The sequence below is a fragment of the Eretmochelys imbricata genome, chromosome 3 (genome assembly GCF_965152235.1).
Source record: "Eretmochelys imbricata isolate rEreImb1 chromosome 3, rEreImb1.hap1, whole genome shotgun sequence".
NCBI lineage: Eukaryota > Metazoa > Chordata > Testudines > Cheloniidae > Eretmochelys > Eretmochelys imbricata.
The window spans coordinates 66,485,702-66,507,623 of NC_135574.1; the positions used below are offsets into that span (position 1 = coordinate 66,485,702).

A 21,922-nucleotide genomic window follows, 5' to 3' on the forward strand; every position below is an offset into this window, starting at 1 on the left:
AGCTATTGCCCCATCTTATGGAGATGAAGAAGAAAACACTTCAGATTTCAGAATCTCCTGCCACCTAACTGACTGCCTGGTGTTATCTATTTCAGGTATTTCTAGGTGTCCCAACACCAGACCATAGTATGCAGGCATCACCCTGAACTAAAAGACTTCACTTCCAGCCAAATCAATATAGCAATTGCATGGCAGGTCATGGTCAACAGCTTATTTATTACTTGATAGCACACAAAGTTTTTGCTTCACAGCAGATAAAGAAAGAATGCCACAAGTACTCCACACTCACCACTGTTCCCCAGACGTTCTTGTCAACTGCTGGAAATGGCCCACCTTTATTATCGCTACAAAAGGTTCCCCTTCCCCCCGCTCACCTGCTGGTAATAGCTCACCTTAAGTGATCACTCTCGTTACAGTGTGTATGGTAACACCCATTCTTCATGTTCTCTATGTATATAAATCTCCCCACTGTATTTTCCACTGAATGCATCCGATGAAGTGAGCTGTAGCTCACGAAAGCTTATGCTCAAATAAATTTGTTAGTCTCTAAGGTGCCACAAGTACTCCTTTTCTTTTTGCGAATACAGACTAACATGGCTGCTACTCTGAAAAGAAAGAGATGGTTCCTGCCCATTGTAATAACTTACAGTATAAACTCCTACAGCTAATATTTATTTTTAGGATACAAAACTGAGAAGATTGTATGTTTACTGATGGGAGGTAGGAGAGAATGGACTGAGGATTTCAGTTTGCACTGGGCAGTTTCTCAATAATTAACAAGTTACATAGGTAAAGACAGCATATCTTAATAAAATAATAAATTATCATTTATATAGGGCCCAATCTACCAGCCTTACTCATAGTGAGTAATATCTTTGGTACTTGTTCTGTGTGTATCAACTGCTCTTGGAGAAGGCACTACTCATTGTGAGTAAGGCTGATAGAACTGGGCTATATGTCTTCTTAAAGTATTCTAGCTGCTTTATAGTATGTACAAATTAAGACCTAAATTTTCACAAGGGCAAAGCTGCATCCACCGTCCGTCACATACCCAGTGGACAGAATATGAGGGTGTGGTGTATGCTCCTGAATTCTCAAAAGGAAGAAAGGGAAACCAAAACTTTTGAAGAAGTGGAGTTGTTCCCCCTGGGAAAAATGGCCACATACCGTATTTGTTCTTCGTACATAGAGATGGGGCCAAAATAAATCCACAGATCCAATCAATCCCACCCTTTTAGAGAAGTTCAGATGCAGAGCCAAATTTAATGGCTGGCCCTTATCACTACAACATAATAAACCAACGCCTTGTAACTGAATACCCCAGAACTCTGGGTCTGTTCTAGTTTGATCTGAATCCAAATATGAACTTTATAGCTTAGCTCCAACTCTGCTTGGCAAAGGATTCATTTTAATCTTATCCAGGTTCTGCACTCTTACTAAACCCTGATGGCTCCCACAGAATTATTATGATGTGTGTAACAAGAATGATCTGCATTGTGGTATGATGAGGCTTTGCACCGAATTTGCATTATATATTACCAGTGGAGCTGGACAGGAAAGGCTTTTCCCATCCCATGAGAATTTGAGGTTTTGAAAAAATTTCAGATCCCAAATCAGAATGAAAAAAGTCAAAATCTCACATTTTTTTCACACACCAATAATCTGAATTTTTTTGTACTAAGTCAGTTAAAACGTTTCATTGTGATCATTTCAAATCATTGTGTTTCCATTTCAACCCTTAAATATATTTTACTTTTTTAGTGTAAATTAAAATTTCTGAACAAAAAGTCATTTCAAACCAAAAATGCATTTTTCCATTTCAAAACTGTCAAAACAGGATGTTTTGAAAATTTCAAAACTCTTTACACACTCCTTTCCCCGAAATCTGGACACTTGTTGAAACTGACCCTTTCCTGCAAATAGTTTTGGTTTTGACAAGTCAGCATTTTCCTACAGAAAACCATGTAATCGGAAAATTCCCAGCCAGCTTTAATTGGCACCATGCACACCAATGATCCCTTCTGAGGTCAACACAACCTTGGGATAATTGAATGTACCAACTGGCAATACCTGCTGTATTGTCTCAGTACGTTGTGCAATACCCCAGCAATCAGAAAAGGAGCTTATCATCTGCTTCACAAATGGCCCCCTTAAAACATGCTGCTGAGCTGAGGGGAGATCTTCCTGATGTTCCAAGAGGCAGGGCCGGCTCCAGGCACCAGCTTTCCAAGCAGGTGCTTGGGGCGGCATTCAGAATAGGGTGGCCGTCCGTGTCCCGCAGCGGCAATTTGGCGGCAGCTCCGCCGTTCTTCCTGGCGTGGCAGCAATTTGGTGGCAGCTCTGCCACTGTTGCGGCGGCAGCAATTCAGCGGTGACTGCTTGGGGCGGCAAAATTGGTAGAGCCGCCCCTGCTAAGAGGGGACATTATGGCATGCAGGTTAGGCATTACACTAACAGCTGGGAAACAGCAGTTGGTTTTACATGAGCGGAAGGATAATGCAAAGGAACAGGGTCAGTAGAGTATGGCCTGTTTGGGATCAGGATATATTCTGTGGAAAACAAAGGAAAGAAAGTAAATTGAAAATATTTTTTTTTGGCCCACAATGAACTCTATAGCTTTCCAAAATGACCAGGACATACGTAGAATAAAATATTTATTACTACACGTCAGCAGAATAGCTAAAAGTATGCCACGCACACTTTTAGTGAACTCTGGGAATTACCACCCAAACCACAAATAAAGTTCCTCTGTGGGTGTGTGGTTTAATTTACGTTTCCAAGTCTGACTGGGCTTGCTACCTGTAAGAAGGGCTTGGTGATTTTTGTCATCTTGTCTCAAGGGTTCAGAAGGGTGAAATGGCCCCTTTTCTCCTAGTTCTTTGTTAGGGTCCTCTATTACTTTCTTGCCAGTGAGCTGGAGTACAATAGGCAGAAGCAGGAAGCCAGTGGGTCAGGTCTGGAAAATACAAAATCACCAAAGAAACATGGATGAAACTAGGACACAGCAAAGTAAATCAAGATCAGTCCTTAGCCTCTGTGAAAGATTAACTTTAGCCTGTCAATAATTAATTCTTGATATAGTATAGAAATACTAGTAGGAGGAAACCATAAAAAAAAATATAGATCCTGTTGCTTTATGGACAGACCTTGTCTCAGCCTAACCCCAGGCAGATGAGACTGACATGCAAACCAGGATCACTAGATCATCTTAACCCTTTATGCTGACTATGGTGCATGCAATATCAAAAGGGCTTTTGAAATGCTAGTTTCTGACAAAGGAAATTGGGAAAAAATTCTAGTTAGTTGAAGGGCATGGGGTAAAGGGATTGTGCTACAAGATATTAACCATAATATAGTTTCTCTTACCCTCCAGTGGTAAGGTACCCAATAAACATTTAATTGAAATGCTGATGTAACTACAACCAGCATGTTTTATAGAGTAATGAATTCTGTCACAACCTGAACATCAAAAATGGCCACAGATTATAAAGGACTAGTGTCTGAAGGAGGAGGAGGGATGGAAGACAGACACTAGAAGCTGCTTCTCTGAGATGTTGGCTGGCCAACGGGATCAAAGAGGGAAAGATGACAACCAAGTAGAAGGAAGAGATTATCTTCCTGACATCCACCCACGCCAAGGGGCAGAGAAGAAGTAAGATACTGTTTCTTTTGTAATGCATCCAAGATACACCTATCTGGCCTAACTCTTTCCAAGCAGGATTAGGTAAGTTATCCAGCCATTTCCCTTTGGCTAAATCTGATTTTCTGTCTACATTCATAGTATATTTTATTTTGATTAGACAATTTGAATTTTAAATTGTTTGGGAATTTCATTCAGACTATTTTGGAACATGCTCTATTTGGAATGTTTGGTCAAAGTGGAATGGACTAAGGAGCCTCTCCCACAAGGGATGTTACTTGCAGGGCTGAGGTCTGACAAACACAGAAGAAATACTTGTGTGATCATAGCTGCCTCGAAATGCTCCCCCTTCTTTCATATTTTTCCTTTACCTATATTTTCTTATGGGTTAGGAGAAAGACCATCTAAAGACATTTGGGGCCCCAGTACCCCATGTTTGCTGGGATCCAATCCTCTCCCATTTCGCTTTATTTATACAAATGTTACAGATGTTCTGGTGGGACCCCCTGAATTTGTGGCACTGGTACAATTGTCCCCCGTTTTGTTCCCCTCTTGTCAGACTATTAAGGTACCGGAGAAACTGAGGCAAAATGAGATATGTCAGTCAGCTTTCACAATATAATATAAAACCTGCAGAGTATATATGAATCCTAAATTAGAACTGAAAGTCAGAAAGCTTTAATTTGTGCTAAAATGTTATTTATACTGAAAATTATTTAAGACAAATGAATTACAGAAAAATTATACAGCAGAGGGTAGATTTTCATAATTAAACTAAAAACTGAAAATGAAGCTGAAAGTTCCATTCACTTCCAGCAGAGTGAAGCATTACACTATAAAAATAGCAAGTAGTTCTGCACAGTTATCATTATACAGTAGATGTTATTTCTAAATGAAGCTTGCAAAATATCCCATTTCATCAAATACAAGGCATTTTACTCCCCGGGGTTTCTTTGGGGTTTTCTTTCTTTTCTTTTTTTTCCTTTTCTTTTCTTTTTGTATGCAGATACTATTTTGCATTCAAATATATATCTCACTGAAAATGTTTTGGAGAATATTTTTTCCTCAAAACTGCTTTAATTAAAAAATTTTATAGCTAATTTGTAAATATTAAACTACAAATATGTGCCTATTTATAAGATATAGCAGGCAACTGAGGACACAAGCTGCAGGTTTGTGGCCAAGGCCCTAATTCCAAAAACACTTATGCACATAAAAATGTTATATACATGAGCCGTGCCAATGTGTGCATCAGTGTTTATAGAATTTATATATATATTTTATACCCTGACACCCACACGTAGGGTTTCATATCAAAGTTAGATACCATAAAGATGTGCTTAGAGATGACAGAGCACCAAAATCATATAATTTTGGAAGGCAACATGCTGTATCCAAACAAGGCCCCAATCCTACAACTTGTTTTGCATGGTGGATACCCACACACACACACACACACCCCCCAATAGAGTCCCACTAACTTCCATGCAGCTATATTCAGGAGCAGGGCTACAGGCATGCACACCTCATTGCAGTATTGGGGCCATAGTAGCTACTGTTTTATAACTTTTATATTATAGGCGGGGATGGTAGCGCTGCCTATTAAGATTGCCTGACACTTTCCTTTATAAAACCCTGTTTTCAGGTGCTTATAACTTTACCAGACTTTAACCGTTGAAGCTGAAAATTTTCATGCCAGGTGTCTGTCTCAGGCTGTTTTATTTATTTGAACATTTCTGATCAAACAGTTCAGCCATTTCTGAGAATGAGGCTAGGGGAAAATACGTTGTTTTGCCCCAATAAAAAAAACTCTTGCAGTCTTTTCTCTGAGGAGATCTAGCACACCCACACCTTAGACAAGGGATTTGAAATTTGGCATGGTGCTGTCCTGTGTGTCAACATTGTCCTGTTGTTTGTTCCTGTGGAAAATCCACCCAAAGGTATAAACCTTTGAAAAATCTCAGTGTGCACATGCTCAGTACAGACTTCTTGGAGTTTAAGAGCTAAATCTCCAAAGATTCCGTCTTCCCCGCAGGTCCTAGTGCTTATCAGACTGCAAAGCACCATCCACATAGAGCGAGTGTGCAAGCTCCTTCTAGAACAGAGCTACAGAGTTGAAGTCACATAATTGCTGCTCCAAGTAGGGTGGGGCTGGGCACTGGAACTGAAAGCAAGGAGCCTATCTCTCCAATGCTCTCTGTGACACCTCCCCCCTGCAAAAAACCCCACAACTTTCTGGCACCCAGGTAGTGCCGAAGAAGCCATTTGATTCAAATGCAGAGGGGACAAAAGCTGGACCAAGGGAGGGAAAGAAGTAGATTAAAACAAGTCTGGAGAGACTAGGCCTTGAGGCAGGAGAGAAACTGGGACTGGCTGGGCAAGGAGAATGAAACTGGGCACTGGAGTGGAGGGGAGGGGAAAGGGGACTGGTTGAGTAGGGAGGTTGAGACTGGAAGGGTCTAGACTGGGACTGGGAGCTGGTGAGGGAAATTTGGGGGGTGGACACAGGAAGCCAGTCAGCTCAGGTGGGAACATTTAAATTGGACAAGTAGCTGGAGGGAAGGGAATGTCTGGGACTGGCTGGACAAGGAGATTGGGACTAGAAACCAAAGTAAGAGGAACAAGCGCAGTGGGGAAGTGGAAACATCTGATGAGCTGGGATACAAGGGGAGAAGTGGGACTGGCTGTGCAAGGAGATTGTGAATGGACGTAGGGAGGAGGAGATTGGGACTTAGGCAGCAATCTTGGAGGGGAAGACTAGGATTGGCTGGGCAAGGAGACTGGAATTGGATGAGGAATCAGAGGTGATGAAGAGACAGGGCCAGGATGGAGCAGAAGGGGTCAAGCTTGTGGGGAATAGGCAGAAGTGTCAAGAGAACACTCTCCTCCAGAGTCTGGAATGGAATCTAAGATTCCTCAGTCTCACTCTTCCTGTGCTGTCAGCAAATCTGAGAAACCCACTAGCAAAGTATACGTCTTGTCCCCATCTAGTCCTGGTCCATATAGAGGATGACAATCTATCAGTTACTCCATTAGCTCAAGTGGCTGAGTCTGTGGGGTGGATATAGAGGTTCCAATCTGCTGCTGAACCATGGGGCTGTCAATATCATGCCTCATGATGGAATTTCTATTTTTTCAGTTTGCTCTTTTAAATACCTAGCAAATTACAACCTCTCTCCCCGCCAAAAAACTATGTTAAAAGAACATTACTAAGGTTGCAAAGTCAAGCACTCAAAAATTACAAAATGCCAGAATTAAGGTTGCCTGTGAAACCTTAATTTGGCCCCCTTGTGCATATTCATTATGATATAGCTTTTAATTACATGAACACATTCTATTTTTCCTTGCCTTATTCAGTGCACAGAATGGACAGCGCTCGATTAACAAGCAGCTATCCAATATTTTGCCTTGGGAGAAGGGGTGGAGTGGGGGCAGGGCCTGGGGCTGAGTGGAGGGCTAGGTGGTCCCTGAAAAATTTTCCAAACAAAATGGGGGTCTTTGGATTACTAAAGTTTGAGAACCTCTGTCATAGTCTATGATTTAAACTGGTAGGACCATCTAAAACATGTGATGGCTGTGTTACGATCCCTCCAAGATGAGTGCACTAAGCACTGGGCTATAAGCTATACCAGGGATGCCCTCACTGTTGTGTTTGTGCAGGGTAGGTGTGCTTTGAGCATGCCTACTGGATCAGGCCCCACATCTAAATTTTGCATTTAGATGTCTAAAGTGGCAGTTAGGCATCTAAACCCCTTTGTAAAACCCATCTGTAAAATGGAGAGAGTATTACCCTGTAACAGGCAGCTTGGAGGGCCAGGCAGCCTAGTGGTTAGAGCGCATGGCTTTCAGCTCGCTGTTTGATTGAGGAGCCTCACAGTCTTTAAGGCCAGGGGGGTTAGGATGACTTGGACCCTCCCTTTCCACCAGGTCCCAGCCTAGGGCCCTGGGTATATCAACACCTGAAGTAGGGGGCCTCCCAGCAGGGAGTCAAAATCCACTGCCCTGAGCTACTTCTACCTGTCTGTCCAGTTTGGGGCATAGCCCCTCCAGTCCAATTTGCTAGGTGGCTTGTTCCCATAGGGTCCTCTCTTGTGTCATGGGTGGCGCCTTGCCGCAGTCTCAGGCTCCTTTGGGCGGGGCAGCTGCAAGCTGGTGAAGTTACCTCAGGTGCTGGAGACTCCTAGGTCTCCTTCACAGTCTCCCTTGGCTGGGGAGACAGTGCTTACTCCCAGGTGGCTGCCTTGGCAGGCTATTGCTCTTTCCACTCAGGCAGGAGGCAGCTAGCTCCTGCCTCTTTGCCAGTCAGCCCTGAACTGGGCCAGGATCCCTCCTTTTCTCCCCCCTCCAGGCCTGGCATTGGCTGCAGATATAATGGGGTAGAGCTACTTGGACCCAAAGGCTCTCTAACTCCTGCTGTGCTGGCTGGCAGTTTCTCTTCTTCATCACATATCCCCCCATCATGACCCCATTTAGGGGTCTGACTCTCACCACCATCTACTGTCCTTCATCCTGCGAAAAGAAGTCAGCATTCAGGTGGGCTCTTCCAGCCCAGTGTTGAAGGCAGAAGGAAAAGGGCTGGAGTGAGCGGTACTATCTCAGAATTCGGGGGTTAGTATCCTTCATGGCATGTAGCCATCATAGGAGAGCATGGTCAGTGACTAATGTGAAGTGAGTGTCCAGAAGGTAGTAGCAGAGCAAGTCCATTGCCCACGTTACTGCCAGCGCCTCCTTTTCAATCACAAAGTAGGCCTTCTTCCTTGGGAACAGCTTTCAACTAATGTACAAGATGGGGTGTTAGTCACCTCACACTACCTGGGACAAAATGGCTCCTAGCCCCATGTCCGATGCTTTGGTCAGTAGCAGGAACTCCTTGGTGAAGTCAGGGCTGTACAAAATGGGTTCTCTGCAGAGTTGGGCCTTCAGGACTCTAAAAGCCTCCTCACAAGCTTTGGTCCACTGGATTTTCTTGGGCTCCCATTCTTGAGAAGATCAGTGAAAGGTGTTGTGATGGTTGAGAAAACCAGAATAAATTGGTGGTAGTACCCAGCCAGTCCTAAAAACCAGCATATCTGTTTCCTTGAGGAAGGTGTGAGGCACAACTGGAGGGCCTGGACCTTATTGGCCCAGGGTCACACTGTGCCCTTTCCTAAAGTGTACCCAAGTTAAGGTCAGGGGCGCCCCTTTTGGCGGCAACAGGGAATTGGTGCTTGCACTGGGTTGATCTATCAGGCATCCTGGCTTGCAGCTAAGGCCCGGTAGCTCAGGCCTTCTGGGTGGAAGCCAAGCAGACAAACAGTGGCTCAGGGCTCCTGCCTGAGATCTAAGCAAGTAGACAGTCAATGGCTCAGGCCTTCTGGCCTAAGGGTTAGTGCTCATAAAGCAGGGCCAAAGATAGGGGGGCCCACCCTGCTCCACTGGTTCCCAGCCCAGGGTCCTAGAAGCAATGGGGGATCTCGTTGCATGGTCGGCGGGGAAGCATGGGTTCACTGCCTTGCCTCCCAGCCACACAGCCGGGTCAACACCTTGTTTTCCTGGGCTACTTCCTTTTGGTCTCTGGTGGGACTGCTCCATGGCTGCTGGGGACTGGTTCCCCGTCTCTGCACAGAGTGGCCTGTTCTCCACTTCTGCCCTGGGTCTCTCCGTCTTATGGAGCAGCAGGTGGTCTTCTCACCAGGCTGGCTCTGAGAACTGTCACCCACCTCAGCCAGTCGATGGCTCTGCTGGCAGTTCGGCTCCTAGGAAGGATGTCTGGCTCCTTCCCTGACTTGCCTCCAACTGAGCTGCAGGGCCTCGCTCATATACTTGCTGCCCTGCCTCTCCCCTTCCTCTGAGGGTGTAGGGGTGGGGTGGGGTTAGCTGAGCCCAACAAGGTGAGTTAACCAAGTGGATTATTGCTACTTATATCTAGGAGTGAAGCTGCACATCCAGAATGAGGCCACTCTGCCTCATTACATGGAGGTCCGTTGTTTCATCCTTGCCCAGGTGACATTTAGCGGGATTTGCTAGGTGGGCCGGTAAGGAGACAGGAAGAAAGTCCCAAGTGGGAGAGAGGGGACTAGGGCTGGGTGAGCCCAGTTACGTGGAGGCATCAAGGGACTGAGACCTCTGTTCCCCTCAGGTCCTGGGGAGAGGGACAAAAAGTGCTGTTGGTGCTGTAAATAGATTGTTGCACGGGGGGGGTGTTGTGGAAATGGGAGAGGGAATTTAAAATAAAAGGGTACAGTGAGGGAACAACCACTGGAGTCCATGCTGTTTCTGCAGGGAGATGGTGGGAGAGGAGACGCACCCCATGATAACAAGTTGTAAACAAGTTGTTCCACTGTTTATAAAACACTTAAAAATTCATTGGAGCAGGGTTTGGTCTTGATCTCCCAGCAGAGTGCCCTACCACTGGGCTATCGAGTCCTGTTCACATTCTTTCTGACCCAATGAATATTTCATACAACATGGAACGCAAAAAAGTTATCATTTTCTATTAAATTCGAGAGGCTTTTTCCACAAAAAGAGAGTAATGCAGTAATTCCAGACAGAATGAGCCTCAGTCCAGAAGAGAGGAGGAGGTTCAGGAAGGAAAAAGACAATGACTAACAGCAGAGCCTTGCCATTTAGGTAAATCTCTCTAGCCATGATCAAGAATCTATGGCATTCATATTCAGTAGGACATCAAATGTCACATGCTTTGACATCTTTCCAAAAACAATCAGAAGATGCACGACCAGTAGTAGGAGCAACCAACATTGTGGAATTGACCAGAGATGCTGACAAGAAAAAACAGCTAGTGTGGCACACCACAATGACAGATTCTGAAAATAGGACTGAAAGGGACAGGATAAGCAGACTAGAAAGAAACTAAAAGAGGCAGAACAGAGAGAAGTGGAGATAGATTTAAGGAGAAGAAAGAGACAATAGAAGCACCATTAAGACTGACATCTGAAAAATATCAGCATTTAATTTTCAGCATGTGCACTTAAAATGTTTGTCATGAATGAACTAATGAAATTTAATTTTTACCTAACTGTAAGAACAAAGCAAAAAAATAATATGGCTTGGTATGTAATTCAGATTTATTTAAGGTGACTTGATGTTCTTTATTGTTTTGTACAGGTCTTGTATTTCCTTATTTCAATATAAACATGTTGCCAAAAATAGCACGAGGGCAGGCCATTATAAAGAAAGCTTGAGTTAGGGCAAAAGTTCCCTGGCAAAAATGACAACAAACTGCACATGCTTGCTTGTTTGACATGGTTTATTTCTCTGGTAAACAATTAATTATACCTTTAGTAATGTCTTCATTTATCTACTTTAATCTTTTTTTTAATTGCCTTACTGCTGTGACCATTGTGCACGTCATACATAGTATGTGCTCACTTTAAAGATGTCCTTAAAATTAATTTACTATGACCATCCAAGGAAATTATTTTCTACTAGAAGCTGAAAGCACATGCTGTTGCCCAGGTGTAATTTGTAAAGTTGTGTGTGTGTGTGGTTAAAAAACGTCATGGGGGAGGAGAGAATAACAGATTGTGAATCCCAGTGATGATTCCACCTGGTCATATTCTTAACAAAAAAAGCTGTCAACCATGCTTGTAGATGCTTCTATCATTTCACACTGATTCAACAGACATTCTAGGCTTCAGAGTGACACACAGACTGGTATCAGTCCTGGAACCTTATTATATAGTTGATTCTTAATTATTTACTATTAAGAAAATAATAGTCTTTTAATCAAGCATTTTGAAGAACTTGCCTCCTCCTTTATTGAGATCATCTGCCCTCAACCAGTTAAATCAATTGGCAAGTCCAAGTTCCTTCTGGACTCCCCAATGCCACTGAATGCTCCAATAGCTATTGTGGCAAAACACACAGACTCACAGACAATTGGCCAGAAGTTTGTGCCCCATACTATCAAACACAGATCATGGCCCCAATCATTCATGACCTCTGGATTGGATTATTGCCACTTATATCTAGGAGTGAAGCTGCACATCCTCAAGAAAGCTTCAACTGGTACAAAATGCAGCAGCCCATCTACTTAGCAGCACAAGACACTGTGTACACATCATCTCAGTGCTCCACTCACTGCACTGGCACCCCAAGTAATACAGAGACCAGTTCAGGGCCCGTCCAGCCAGATATTAAAAACACTCTCTGAGGCTATCCCTAATTACTTGAAAGATCACTGCTATGATTATGCCCTTCCATGGTTATGCCCTTCCATGATAACCCACTGGAATGATGAAACTGTCAGCCAATATGAGGAGGCTTCTGATCACAGGAGCTGGACCAAATCCACAGAACTTGCTGTCAGAAGATCTGTCATAATCTCACCATGTTCAGAAGTAAATGAAAAATGCTACTCCGTGACATTCCTTCAGTCTATTCTTCACACACAACTATCACACATAAACTAATCAAGCTATTTTTCTTACAGGCTGAGAAGACAGAAAGAGTGAAACTATTACACTGAGTTCTATTTTCAAATACTTGAGAAAAATACTATAGTGACTGGGATTGCACAAGTACATAGATTAGCTAATAAGTTATTTCTAAAAGGTAAGAAAACAATGGAAATGCTAATATCCTGGGACTGACACGGCTTTAACAACACTGCATACAAGAGTTTATCTTGTATACTGTGTTGTTAAATCCATGTCAGTCCCAGAATATTAGCATTTCCATGGTGAGACCAGGCATTCAGAATGGTCAGTATTAGCATGCATAAACTGATTTAGAAGCTTTTTTTTAGTACTATAAAACTCTTTTGCTCTTTCACATATTAAAGTGAACAATTCATATATTACGTAAACACAATACGTTGACAAGAAGACATTACTTTGAATATAGCAAACCAGGGATTAATAGGTCCATTAGAACTGGCTGGAAATTTTTCATCAAAACATTTTTCTGGTAAAATGTGCTATTTTTGTCAAAAAAAAAAAAAAACATTTTGAAAAGTATAAATTTTGGTAAAAATTCCCAAGGAAAAAATTTCATTTTGGGAAATTTTAGAAGATTGTTTCAGAATTTCAAAATTTGTTTTTAGTTTTCATTTGTTTTTATTTTTATAACATTTTTACTTTATTTAATGGTGTAGTAGTGAATAATAATATGCACTATTACTGATATTTTATAATATAAATTGTTGAAATATTCTATTGTTTCTTTTATTTTATTTTTAAAAACATTAGTGTTCAGTTATACTTCAGGTTAAGATTTTGTCATGGTTATCTTTAGTGAACGTCAGAGACAGATCATGGGAAATAAACAAAAATTCATGGAAGCCCTTGACCTGTCCCTGACTTTTACTAAAAATAATTGTGACAAAATGGGGCTGATGGGAGGAGGACTGAAGCCCTAGAGGATGGAGGGATGAAAGCCCAAGCACCGTTACAGAAGCGGGGGCAGCACCTGCCACCTATAGCGGCTTAGAGCATAGGGTCCCTCTGCCACCTGCAGTGGCTCAAAACTCCGGGGCCAGAGGCTGAGAACTGCAGTTGCCCCCTGCAGCCCACCGAAGCTGGGAGCTCCAGAGTCCCTGCTGGCTGACAGCTCCAGCACATCACCGTGGGGCTGAAGCAGAAAATGCTATGGAGGACTCTGAAAGTCACTGAATCTGTGACTTCCGTGACATAAGCTTATCCTTAGTTATACTGAACCCAATTATACTTTTGGTCTTCACATCATCCATGGAAACGAGTTCCACAGGTTGACTGTACACTGTGTGAAGAAGTACTGCCTTTTGTTTGTTTTAAACCTGCTCTCTACTAATTTCATTGGGTGACCCATTGTTCTTGTGTTATGTGAAGGGGTAAACAACACTTCCTTATTCACTTTCTCCTTGCCATCCATGATTTTATAGCCCCCTATCATATCCCTCCTTAGCTGTCTTTTTTCTACGCTGAACAGTCCCAGTCTTTTTTAATCTCTCCTCATATGGAAGCTGGTCCATACCTACTCATTTTTGTTGTCCTTCTCTGTATCTTTTCCAATTCCAAAGTATCTTTTTTGAGATGGGGCAACCAGAATGGCACACAGTATTTAAGGTGCGAGTGTACCATTTACTCCTGGGGGAATTCTGTGCTACTGCATGTGCACATAATTAATAAGCCATGCATAATTTTAATTTTTTGCGCAGAAAAAAGCTTCTGCTGCAATGTTGCTGCATTTCCGCCTTTTGCCCACCAGAGGGAACTGTGGCAATAGAACTCAGCAGCAGCTCCCCTCCAGTGAGGGAAGAGAAAGAGCCTGCCTTCTTTGTAGCGCCTGTCAGGCAAGGTCAGGAGACAGGGACTATGGGGAGACAGTGCGGTGCTGGCGGGGTCAGACAGGGGCTCATAAGGGCTAATGGGGGAGGACAGACTGGGGCAGCGGCTTAATGGGAGTGGAGGCACAGGGCCACGGGGGGAGGAAGGTGCAGGGCCACATGGTTATGGGGGTGGGGGTGCAGAACTACATAGGAACTGGGGAGTTGCTGAGGGGGGTATAGAGATATGGAGACAGGGAGCAGGGACAGGGACAGAGGGTGGCTGAGTGATGGCACAGAGACACATAGGGACAGGGGGAGGGGGTACAGAGCCACATAGGAACAGGGAAGTGGCTGGGTGGAGGAACAGAGACACATGGGGATGGGAGAGGGGTGCAGGAACACATGGGGATGGGGGGGAGTGGGTGTCTGAGTGCGGGTGGAGGGACACATGGACAGGGGGTGCAAGGACACATGGGGGTGCAGGAACACATGAGAACAGGGGTAAATGTGCCTCACTGAATGGGAAAGGCTAGAGGTCAACCAGGGTCTGCATGGGGGAAGCTCCCTAACAATCCTTCCCCCACCATAAAACCCATTCCATGCTTTTTCCACCCATACCCAATAGCCCTCCAAGTTCACAGCCAGGCTCCTTTCCAGCAATTTACTTCCCTCTCCCTCAGCTCCTCCGTTATCCCTGACTCCCCCAAGCCTTTGCACTGCTTCTCAGGGGTGCAGGAAATATGGTTCTGTACTGTAGTTTAAATGGGATAACTAAGAGTTCTGTTTTAATATGCCTGGTAAGGAATCTATTCATCAAAAAACATTTCCTGAATTTTTTTGGTTGTCTGTATTGTTACAGAGATACTTGCTGACAGGTATTTTGAAATAAATGGCCAAAAATAATTGAAACTGGTGTGATTAGACTGTGTTATTCTGACAAATAAAATATGAAGAATTTTTAAATATTGTGTGCAGAATTTTAAATTTTTTGCCACAGAATTCCCCCAGGAGTAACCATTGGTTTATGTAATGGTATTATGATACTTTTTGTCTCTTTTTCCTATACCTTTCCTAATGGTCCCTAACACTGTTTGCTGCTTCACATTGAACTGATGTTTTCAGAGAACTATCGATGATGACTTAAAGATCTCTTTCTGGAGTGGTAACAACTAATTTAGACCTCATTATTTTTGCATGTATAGTTGGGATTATTTTTTCTGTTTAACTAACTTTCTCATTTGTGTGTAGTTCCCCTTTTTGATGTTAAACCCACGACAGTAACATTTCTTTGGCACTTCCGCCCACAAAGACATTACGTTTAATTACTTTATGGTTTCTATTAAGGAGCAGTTCAGCTATATTCACCTCTTGCCTTTCCCCTTGAGTTCCAGGACAAGCTGCTCTACAAAGCAGTCATCTATCCTTTCCCCAAATGATATGTGCCAAGTCAATAGGAGGATAGGTAAAATGCTCCACTATATTGTTTTCTGCCTTTGTAGCCTCTCTAATCTCTCTGAGCATTTCACAGTCACCATCACCATCCTGGTAAGGTGGTCAGTAGTATATTTCCTACTTCTATACTCTGAATGTGCAAGCAAGGAATTTCTATCCAGAGAGATTCTCTGGTACAGTTTGATTCATTTAATATTTTTACTTTATTTGAGAGGGAGTGCTGGTAGGTATGCTTGCCAAATTGAGCAACCAGGAAAAGGCATTTCAAATATATGTGGGGAATTTTAAGGGGTGTGTGGCTTCTGATCTCTGTGAGCCCTCGGCAGCGGAGTTCACAATTGTGATCAGAGTGGTCACTGTCTCAGGGAATGGGGCATTGTGGAACAGCTGCTGGTGGACTGTTAGGATCAACAAAGGTTGCAAAGTGTCTTCACTAGCACTACATTGACCTCGGTGGGTCAACCATGGCTCTGCACCATATGGGGAGGTAGTTTTACAGCATCACCATAACTAGGGTGACCAGATGACAAGAACAAAATATCGGGACACCTGTGGGGGCAGCCACAGGCTCACCCCCCCACCAGGGCTGGCTCTAGGTTTTTTGCCGCCCCAAGAAAAAAAGAAAAAAAGCCAGAGTGCCGCTGAAGCAATATATTGGGACAAATGGCGTCCCGACTGTATATCAGTCAGGATGCAGGACAAACAACTAAATATCGGGACAGTCCTGATTTTATCGGGACGTCTGGTCACCATAACCATAACAGGGTGTTTACATTGGTCAGAGACAATTTTCAGTGTAGACAGAAGCACAAACAGGTTGATTAAAGGTGACGTACATCAACCTAACTTTGTAGTGAAGACCAGGTCTGAGGAAAGAGACACCCGAACAGCTGAGAAGTAGATGAAATTAGATAGCTTTTCATGCTGTTCTGGTAGTCACAGATCACTTCACTTTATAGCAGGATTCTTTAATGCCTGTAGAAATCCTCATCATCTAAATTCCAACTTGGATAGATACTACAGTCAATGTTCAAAAACTACACACAGGACATAACAGTGCAGAAGAATAAGAAACTTCATTTACTTTTCAGTAAGCTGGGGGGGGGGGTGGGAGGGGAGGAGACATAGACCAAACTGAGTTCAAATTCCATCTCAGCAACTTCAGATTCCAAGGAGACAAGGGCCTGACATCATCCCAACAAGAAAAAGACAGCAATTTATACAGCCTTACCCAACCTTGGGATAAAGTATCATTTTTTCCAGTTACAAATTTTTGTTTTCAAGCGTGATGTGGAGACAAAGCAAGGAAACTGTCAATGTTCCTCCCCCATTCTGAACTCTAGGGTACAGATGTGGGGACCTGCATGAAAACCTCCTAAGCTTACTTTTACCAGCTTAGGTTAAAACTTCCCCAAGGTACAAATTAATTTTATCCTTTGTCCTTGGAATATCCACTGCCACCACCAAACTCTAACTGAGTTTACTGGGAATCATAGTTTGGACATGTCTTACCCCCCAAAATCCTCCCAACCCTTGCACCCCACTTCCTGGGAAAGGTTTGGTAAAAATCCTCACCAATTTGCATAGGTGACCACAGACCCAAACCCTTGGATCTGAGAACAATGAAAAAACATTCAGTTTTCTTACAAGAAGACTTTTAATAGAAATAGAAGTAAATAGAAGTAAAGGAATCACCCCTGTAAAATCAGGATGGTAGGTACCTTACAGGGTAATTAGATTCAAAACATAGAGAATCCCTCTAGGCAAAACCTTAAGTTACAAAAAAGAAACAAAGACAGAAATAGTCATTCTATTCAGCACAATTCTTTTCTCAGCCATTTAAAGAAATCATAATCTAACACCTACCTAGCTAGATTACTTACTAAAGTTCTAAGACTCCATTCCTGGTCTATCCCCACCAAAAGCAGCATATAGACAGACACAGACCCTTTGTTTCTCTCCCTCCTCCCAGCTTTTGAAAGTATCTTGTCTCCTCATTGGTCATTTTGGTCAGGTGCCAGCGAGGTTACCTTTAGCTTCTTAACCCTTTACAGGTGAGAGGATTTTTCCTCTGGCCAGGAGGGATTTTAAAGGGGTTTACCCTTCCCTTTAGATTTATGAAAGAAATGACTTGCAAAATCAGATTGTGTGAAGAAATGCTTTGACATACAATAGTTACAGTACTTACACAAAAACTACCAAATAGTCTTTCTTTGATCTCTGGTAATTTGGATGTGATAAGTATAAAACATGTGGAGCTACATCCACCAACTACAAGGAAGCTTTATTATAATTTTCATCCCAGCTGTCACTTGCAACTTAAATCTATCCTCTAAAGTTGTTTATCATTTCAAACCCTCTGTTGTTTTCTACCTCACTATATATACTCAAGCCTCAGCTATAAATTTAGCATCCCACCACAGAACAGAAAGTGTTATTTTTAAATCAGTATGTGAAATCTAGTTAAACTACAATAAGATCACTAAAGCTATCATTAAATAGACCATTGTACTGTTGACACTATTTAAGGTTGAAATGGCACCTTCATTTTAAGCAATTATGAGGTGTATAGACTTGCCCTACCCGACAAAATTAAGTCAACTTAAGGGGCCGCAGAGTCGGAGCAGTAATTAAAGCAATGTTTCATGTCCACACTATGCTCCCTCTGTCAGCAGTGCTCATCCTCACCAGGAGTGCTTCCACTGACTTACCTGTGTTGGACATTGTGGGGCACTGACAGTTGGAGCCCCCTGCCAGCCGCCAGCTACCAAACCCCCTGCCCCAAGCTGTCAGCCCTGCGGGGCTCACAACTGGAGCCCACCCCAGCCCCAAGTTGTGCTCCTGCAGCTGCTGAAGTGAGGGCAGGGGTGGGGAGAGATATAGGATGTCCCAAGAGTGCCCTCTCCGAGGTAAAGTTACGCACAATGTTCCTTCCCCTGCCTCCTGCCTCCCTCGAAACGGGGCGAGTCCGGGCTGCTGAGAGATTGTGTGTAAATCATGCTGACAGCCCGAGTTGACAGCCAGAGTATTATGGGGTCATTGGGGAAAAATACCTTAAAAACAGGTCTTGCGTGCTCTGCCTGCACATTAAAGACACACTGAGGCTTCTTGTGAGAACGGGACAGTTCTTGGCGGAGTTTTCCTCTCAGGGGATTGCTGAGGACCAGTCCATCCCCACCTGATCTGTGGCTGTATTTTCATGAGGGATTTAGGCAAATTGATGCAGCCCCAGGGAGAACTCTTGCCCACGTGCTTACAAGTTAAACATGTTGACAAAAACAACGCGGAGTCCTGGTGGCACCTCAGAGGCTAACAAATTTATTTGGGCATAAGCTTTCATGGGCTAGAACCCACTTCATCTGATGTATGGAGTGGAAAACACAGTAGCAGGTATAAATACACAGCACATGAAAGGATGGGATTTGCCTTACCAAGTGCCTCCCATCCTTTCATGTGCTGGGTATTTATACTTGCTACTCTAGAGTTCTAGCCCAGGAAAGCTTATGCCCAAATAAATGTGGTAGTCTCTAAGATGCCACAAGGACTCCTCATTGTTTTTCGTGATCCAGACTAACAGGGCTACCCCTCTGAAACCTGTCACCATGTTGAGGAAGTGGGCGGGGATTGCAGGTGTTCTAGGAGGAGCAGCCAACCACGACAGTTCTTGCAAATAGCCAGTGATCTCCAACCCAAACACTCTGCTGGCCAAGCCGCCCCGCTGCCTGAATCACGTCCTGTTGACGGGACTACATAGTATATTGCCCAGCCCGGCCTCCGGCGGTTGCAGGGCACGGCGCGATTTCCACACAATTCCTCAGCAGCCCGGCCTCGCCCCGTTTCGAGGGAGGCAGGAGGAGGAACATTGTGTGTAACTTTACTACCTCGGAGAGGGCACTCTGGGGACATCCTGTATCTCTCCCCACCCCTGCCCTCACTTCCGCAGCCGCAGGAGCACAAAGGATTATTTTAACCGCCCACACTCAACCCCTGTGGGGAGGGTGGTGGAGCCGTCAACCCCAGCACCTGCCATGGATCTTCCTCGCAGCTGCCACCCCGAGGGGGCCCCGTTTTGAGCCGCAGCAGCCGCGCGCGGGGCAGGCATGGGGAGGCTGCGCGGGACGCTCGGCCCCTGGCTGGGGCTGGCCGCCCTGCTGTGCCTGGCGCACGCCGCCCGGGCCGCCTTCCAGCTCACCATCCTCCACACCAACGACGTCCACGCGCGGGTGGAGCAGACCAGCCGCGACTCCGGCAAGTGCCAGACCCGCTCCGGCGGCGGGCCCCCGGATTGCTACGGCGGGGTGGCGCGGAGATACACCAAGATCCGGGAGATCCGAGCCACCCACCCCAACGTGCTGCTCCTGGACGCCGGCGACCAGTACCAGGGCACCGTGTGGTTCAGCTACTTCAAGGGGCGGGAAGCGGCCCGCTTCATGAACTTCCTGGGCTACGACGCTATGGTAAGGGGCAGGCGCCTCGCGGGGGGCCACGGGCTCAGGCAAGGGCGGGCGGCTCCAGGGCAACTTGGGGCTACGGGAGCGGAGGTGTGTGCGCATAAGTGGTGCATGATCGGGGGGCTGCCGGGCCGGGGGGCGGCCGGAGAGGGAGGATGCAGGGGGCTGGTGCCAGGGAAGGGCGCAGGGAGGGGAGGGGGGCAGCTGCAGGGAAATAGGCCCCATGTGTTTTGAACTTGACCCTCTAAAGCTCGCGGCGCCGCAGCGCTTCGCCCGGTGCGCAGGTTGCTGGGCAGTGGCTGGTGCTCAGTAGGAACCACCGGGGCCCCTGGGAGACAGGGGCAGGCAAAGCTCCTAGCTGAACCCTGGGGTTGGCCTGGTGAAGCAGTGAAGTGTGTTGTGATCCTGTGGCAAAAGGCGAGGCAATATTTGCCTTGATCTGAAAGCCTGGTCACTTGAATGTTGGCGAGACAAGGTAGGGGAGGTACCACCGTAGAACCTCAGAGTTAGGAACACCTGCGGAAGGGAGGTTGTTCCTAACTCTGAAATGTTCCTAACTCTGAACAAAACACTATGGTTCTTCTTTCAAAAGTTTACAGGTGACCCTTGACTTAATATAGCTTTGAAACTTTACTATGCAGAAGAAAAATGCTGCTTTTAAGCATCTTAATTTAAATGAAACAAGCATAGAAACAGTTTCCTTATCTGGTCAAATCTTTTTTTAAACTTTCCCTTTATTTTTTAGTAGTTTACATTTAACACGATAGTGTGCTGTATTTGCATTTTGATTTTGTATTAATTAAATAAAACTATCTTAAATGTGCTGGATACATGAGAAAAAATGTTTTTAAAAACATGTTTTGCATTTAAAACTAACTGATATATTAAATAAAGGAAGTATTAGCTATAGGTAGTGATTTGTTTCTGGTTACCGTGTCTTTCAAGATTGTAGAACTTGTAACTCTCATTCTCAGGTCTGGTCTACACTGGTGGGGGTGGGTCGATCTAAGTTACACAACTTCAGCTAAGTGAATAACGTAGCTGAAGTCGATGTACTTAGATCTACTCACTGCGGTGTCTTTACTGTGTTGAGTTGACTGCTGATGCTCCCCCGTCGACTCTGCCTTTGCCTCTTGCTCTGGTGGAGTACCTGAGTTGATGGGAGAGCACTTGGCGGTCAATTTATTGCATCTAGACTAGACGCAATAAATCGACGCCCGCTGGATAGATCGCTGCCCATCAATCCAGCGGGTAACGTAGATAAGCCCTCATCACACCTCATTTTTATTCATAGATTGGAAGAGGAAAACAAGCTTTCCTGCATTTTGAACTCCTAATCCATTTTGTAACTTTGCATGAACTAGTCATTGAACTGAATCAACTGCAATGAAGAAAATATATTCTCTGCAACTGCCAAAGAGGCTACTGCAGTCAAATGCTGGTTTAGCACTGCAACACATTCTAGTTCCAGGTGCTTAGCCTGTGACTTCCAGCAGTTCAGTGGTTTGACTTTCTCTACAACTTCAAACAGTTGTACTGCTTAATATTATTTTGTGTTTAATTTAAATGATTGTAATAGGTATAGTAAGTTTAGGCCTTAATGTAAGTTGTTGTGACAAGGCAATTTCTTACAATATCCTGATATTGTAAGGCCTGGATGATCAAAGATCTATATTGAACAATGTGCAAGAAAAGAGTGGACTTTTGGGATATGTGAAGTATCTGAGGAGAGGTTAATGCAAATTTCCCATCTCTGGTTTTGCAAAAACCCAGCCTCTGGAAGCTGCGCCCTGAGCAGAGGCCTTTGTCTGGTGATCACCTGGTAAGATCAAAGGCCCAAGCTGTATCAAGGGAAGGCTGACCTATTCATGTTTGTTCTGTTTCTGAATCTGACATAGCTATGAACTTGTAACCATGTAGAAAAACCCAGTTGTGGGTTTTAAAGGACTGACTCCTATGAGAACCCAAGTTTGGAGTTGGGCCAGGGTAATTGCTGGTAAGCTTTTTAGCATGTGTGAGGTTTTTATGTTTTCGCTGTAATGCTTTCACCTTAAGAATAAATGTGCTTGCTTAGAGTGGTGTTGTAACTGCTGTCAATTAAAGCTGTGCGTAGCCTTCAAAAAGACAACCAAG

At 44.4% G+C, this 21,922-nt stretch overlaps 1 protein-coding gene and 1 long non-coding RNA gene across 5 annotated transcripts in view; one reads left to right on the forward strand and one right to left on the reverse strand.

The window, feature by feature from the left end:
• Positions 1 to 273: 273 nt before the first annotated feature.
• Positions 274 to 19,664, reverse strand: LOC144262679 (uncharacterized). The gene is made up of 3 exons (XR_013345589.1): positions 19,531 to 19,664; positions 2,800 to 2,956; positions 274 to 2,549 (listed from the first exon to the last, which is right to left on the reverse strand). It is a non-coding gene; the product is annotated as an uncharacterized LOC144262679 (long non-coding RNA).
• Positions 19,140 to 21,922, forward strand: part of NT5E (5'-nucleotidase ecto) — a 50,757-nt gene continuing 47,974 nt past the window's right edge. Inside the window, exon 1 of one of the 4 annotated variants that reach the window (XM_077812783.1) lies at positions 19,140 to 19,795. In XM_077812783.1, the coding sequence (XP_077668909.1) occupies positions 19,439 to 19,795 (357 nt within the window). In that variant the 5' untranslated portion in view covers positions 19,140 to 19,438. The remainder of the gene's footprint in view (positions 19,796 to 21,922) is intronic. The other 3 variants (XM_077812784.1, XR_013345588.1, XM_077812782.1) reach the window with 3 other exon arrangements.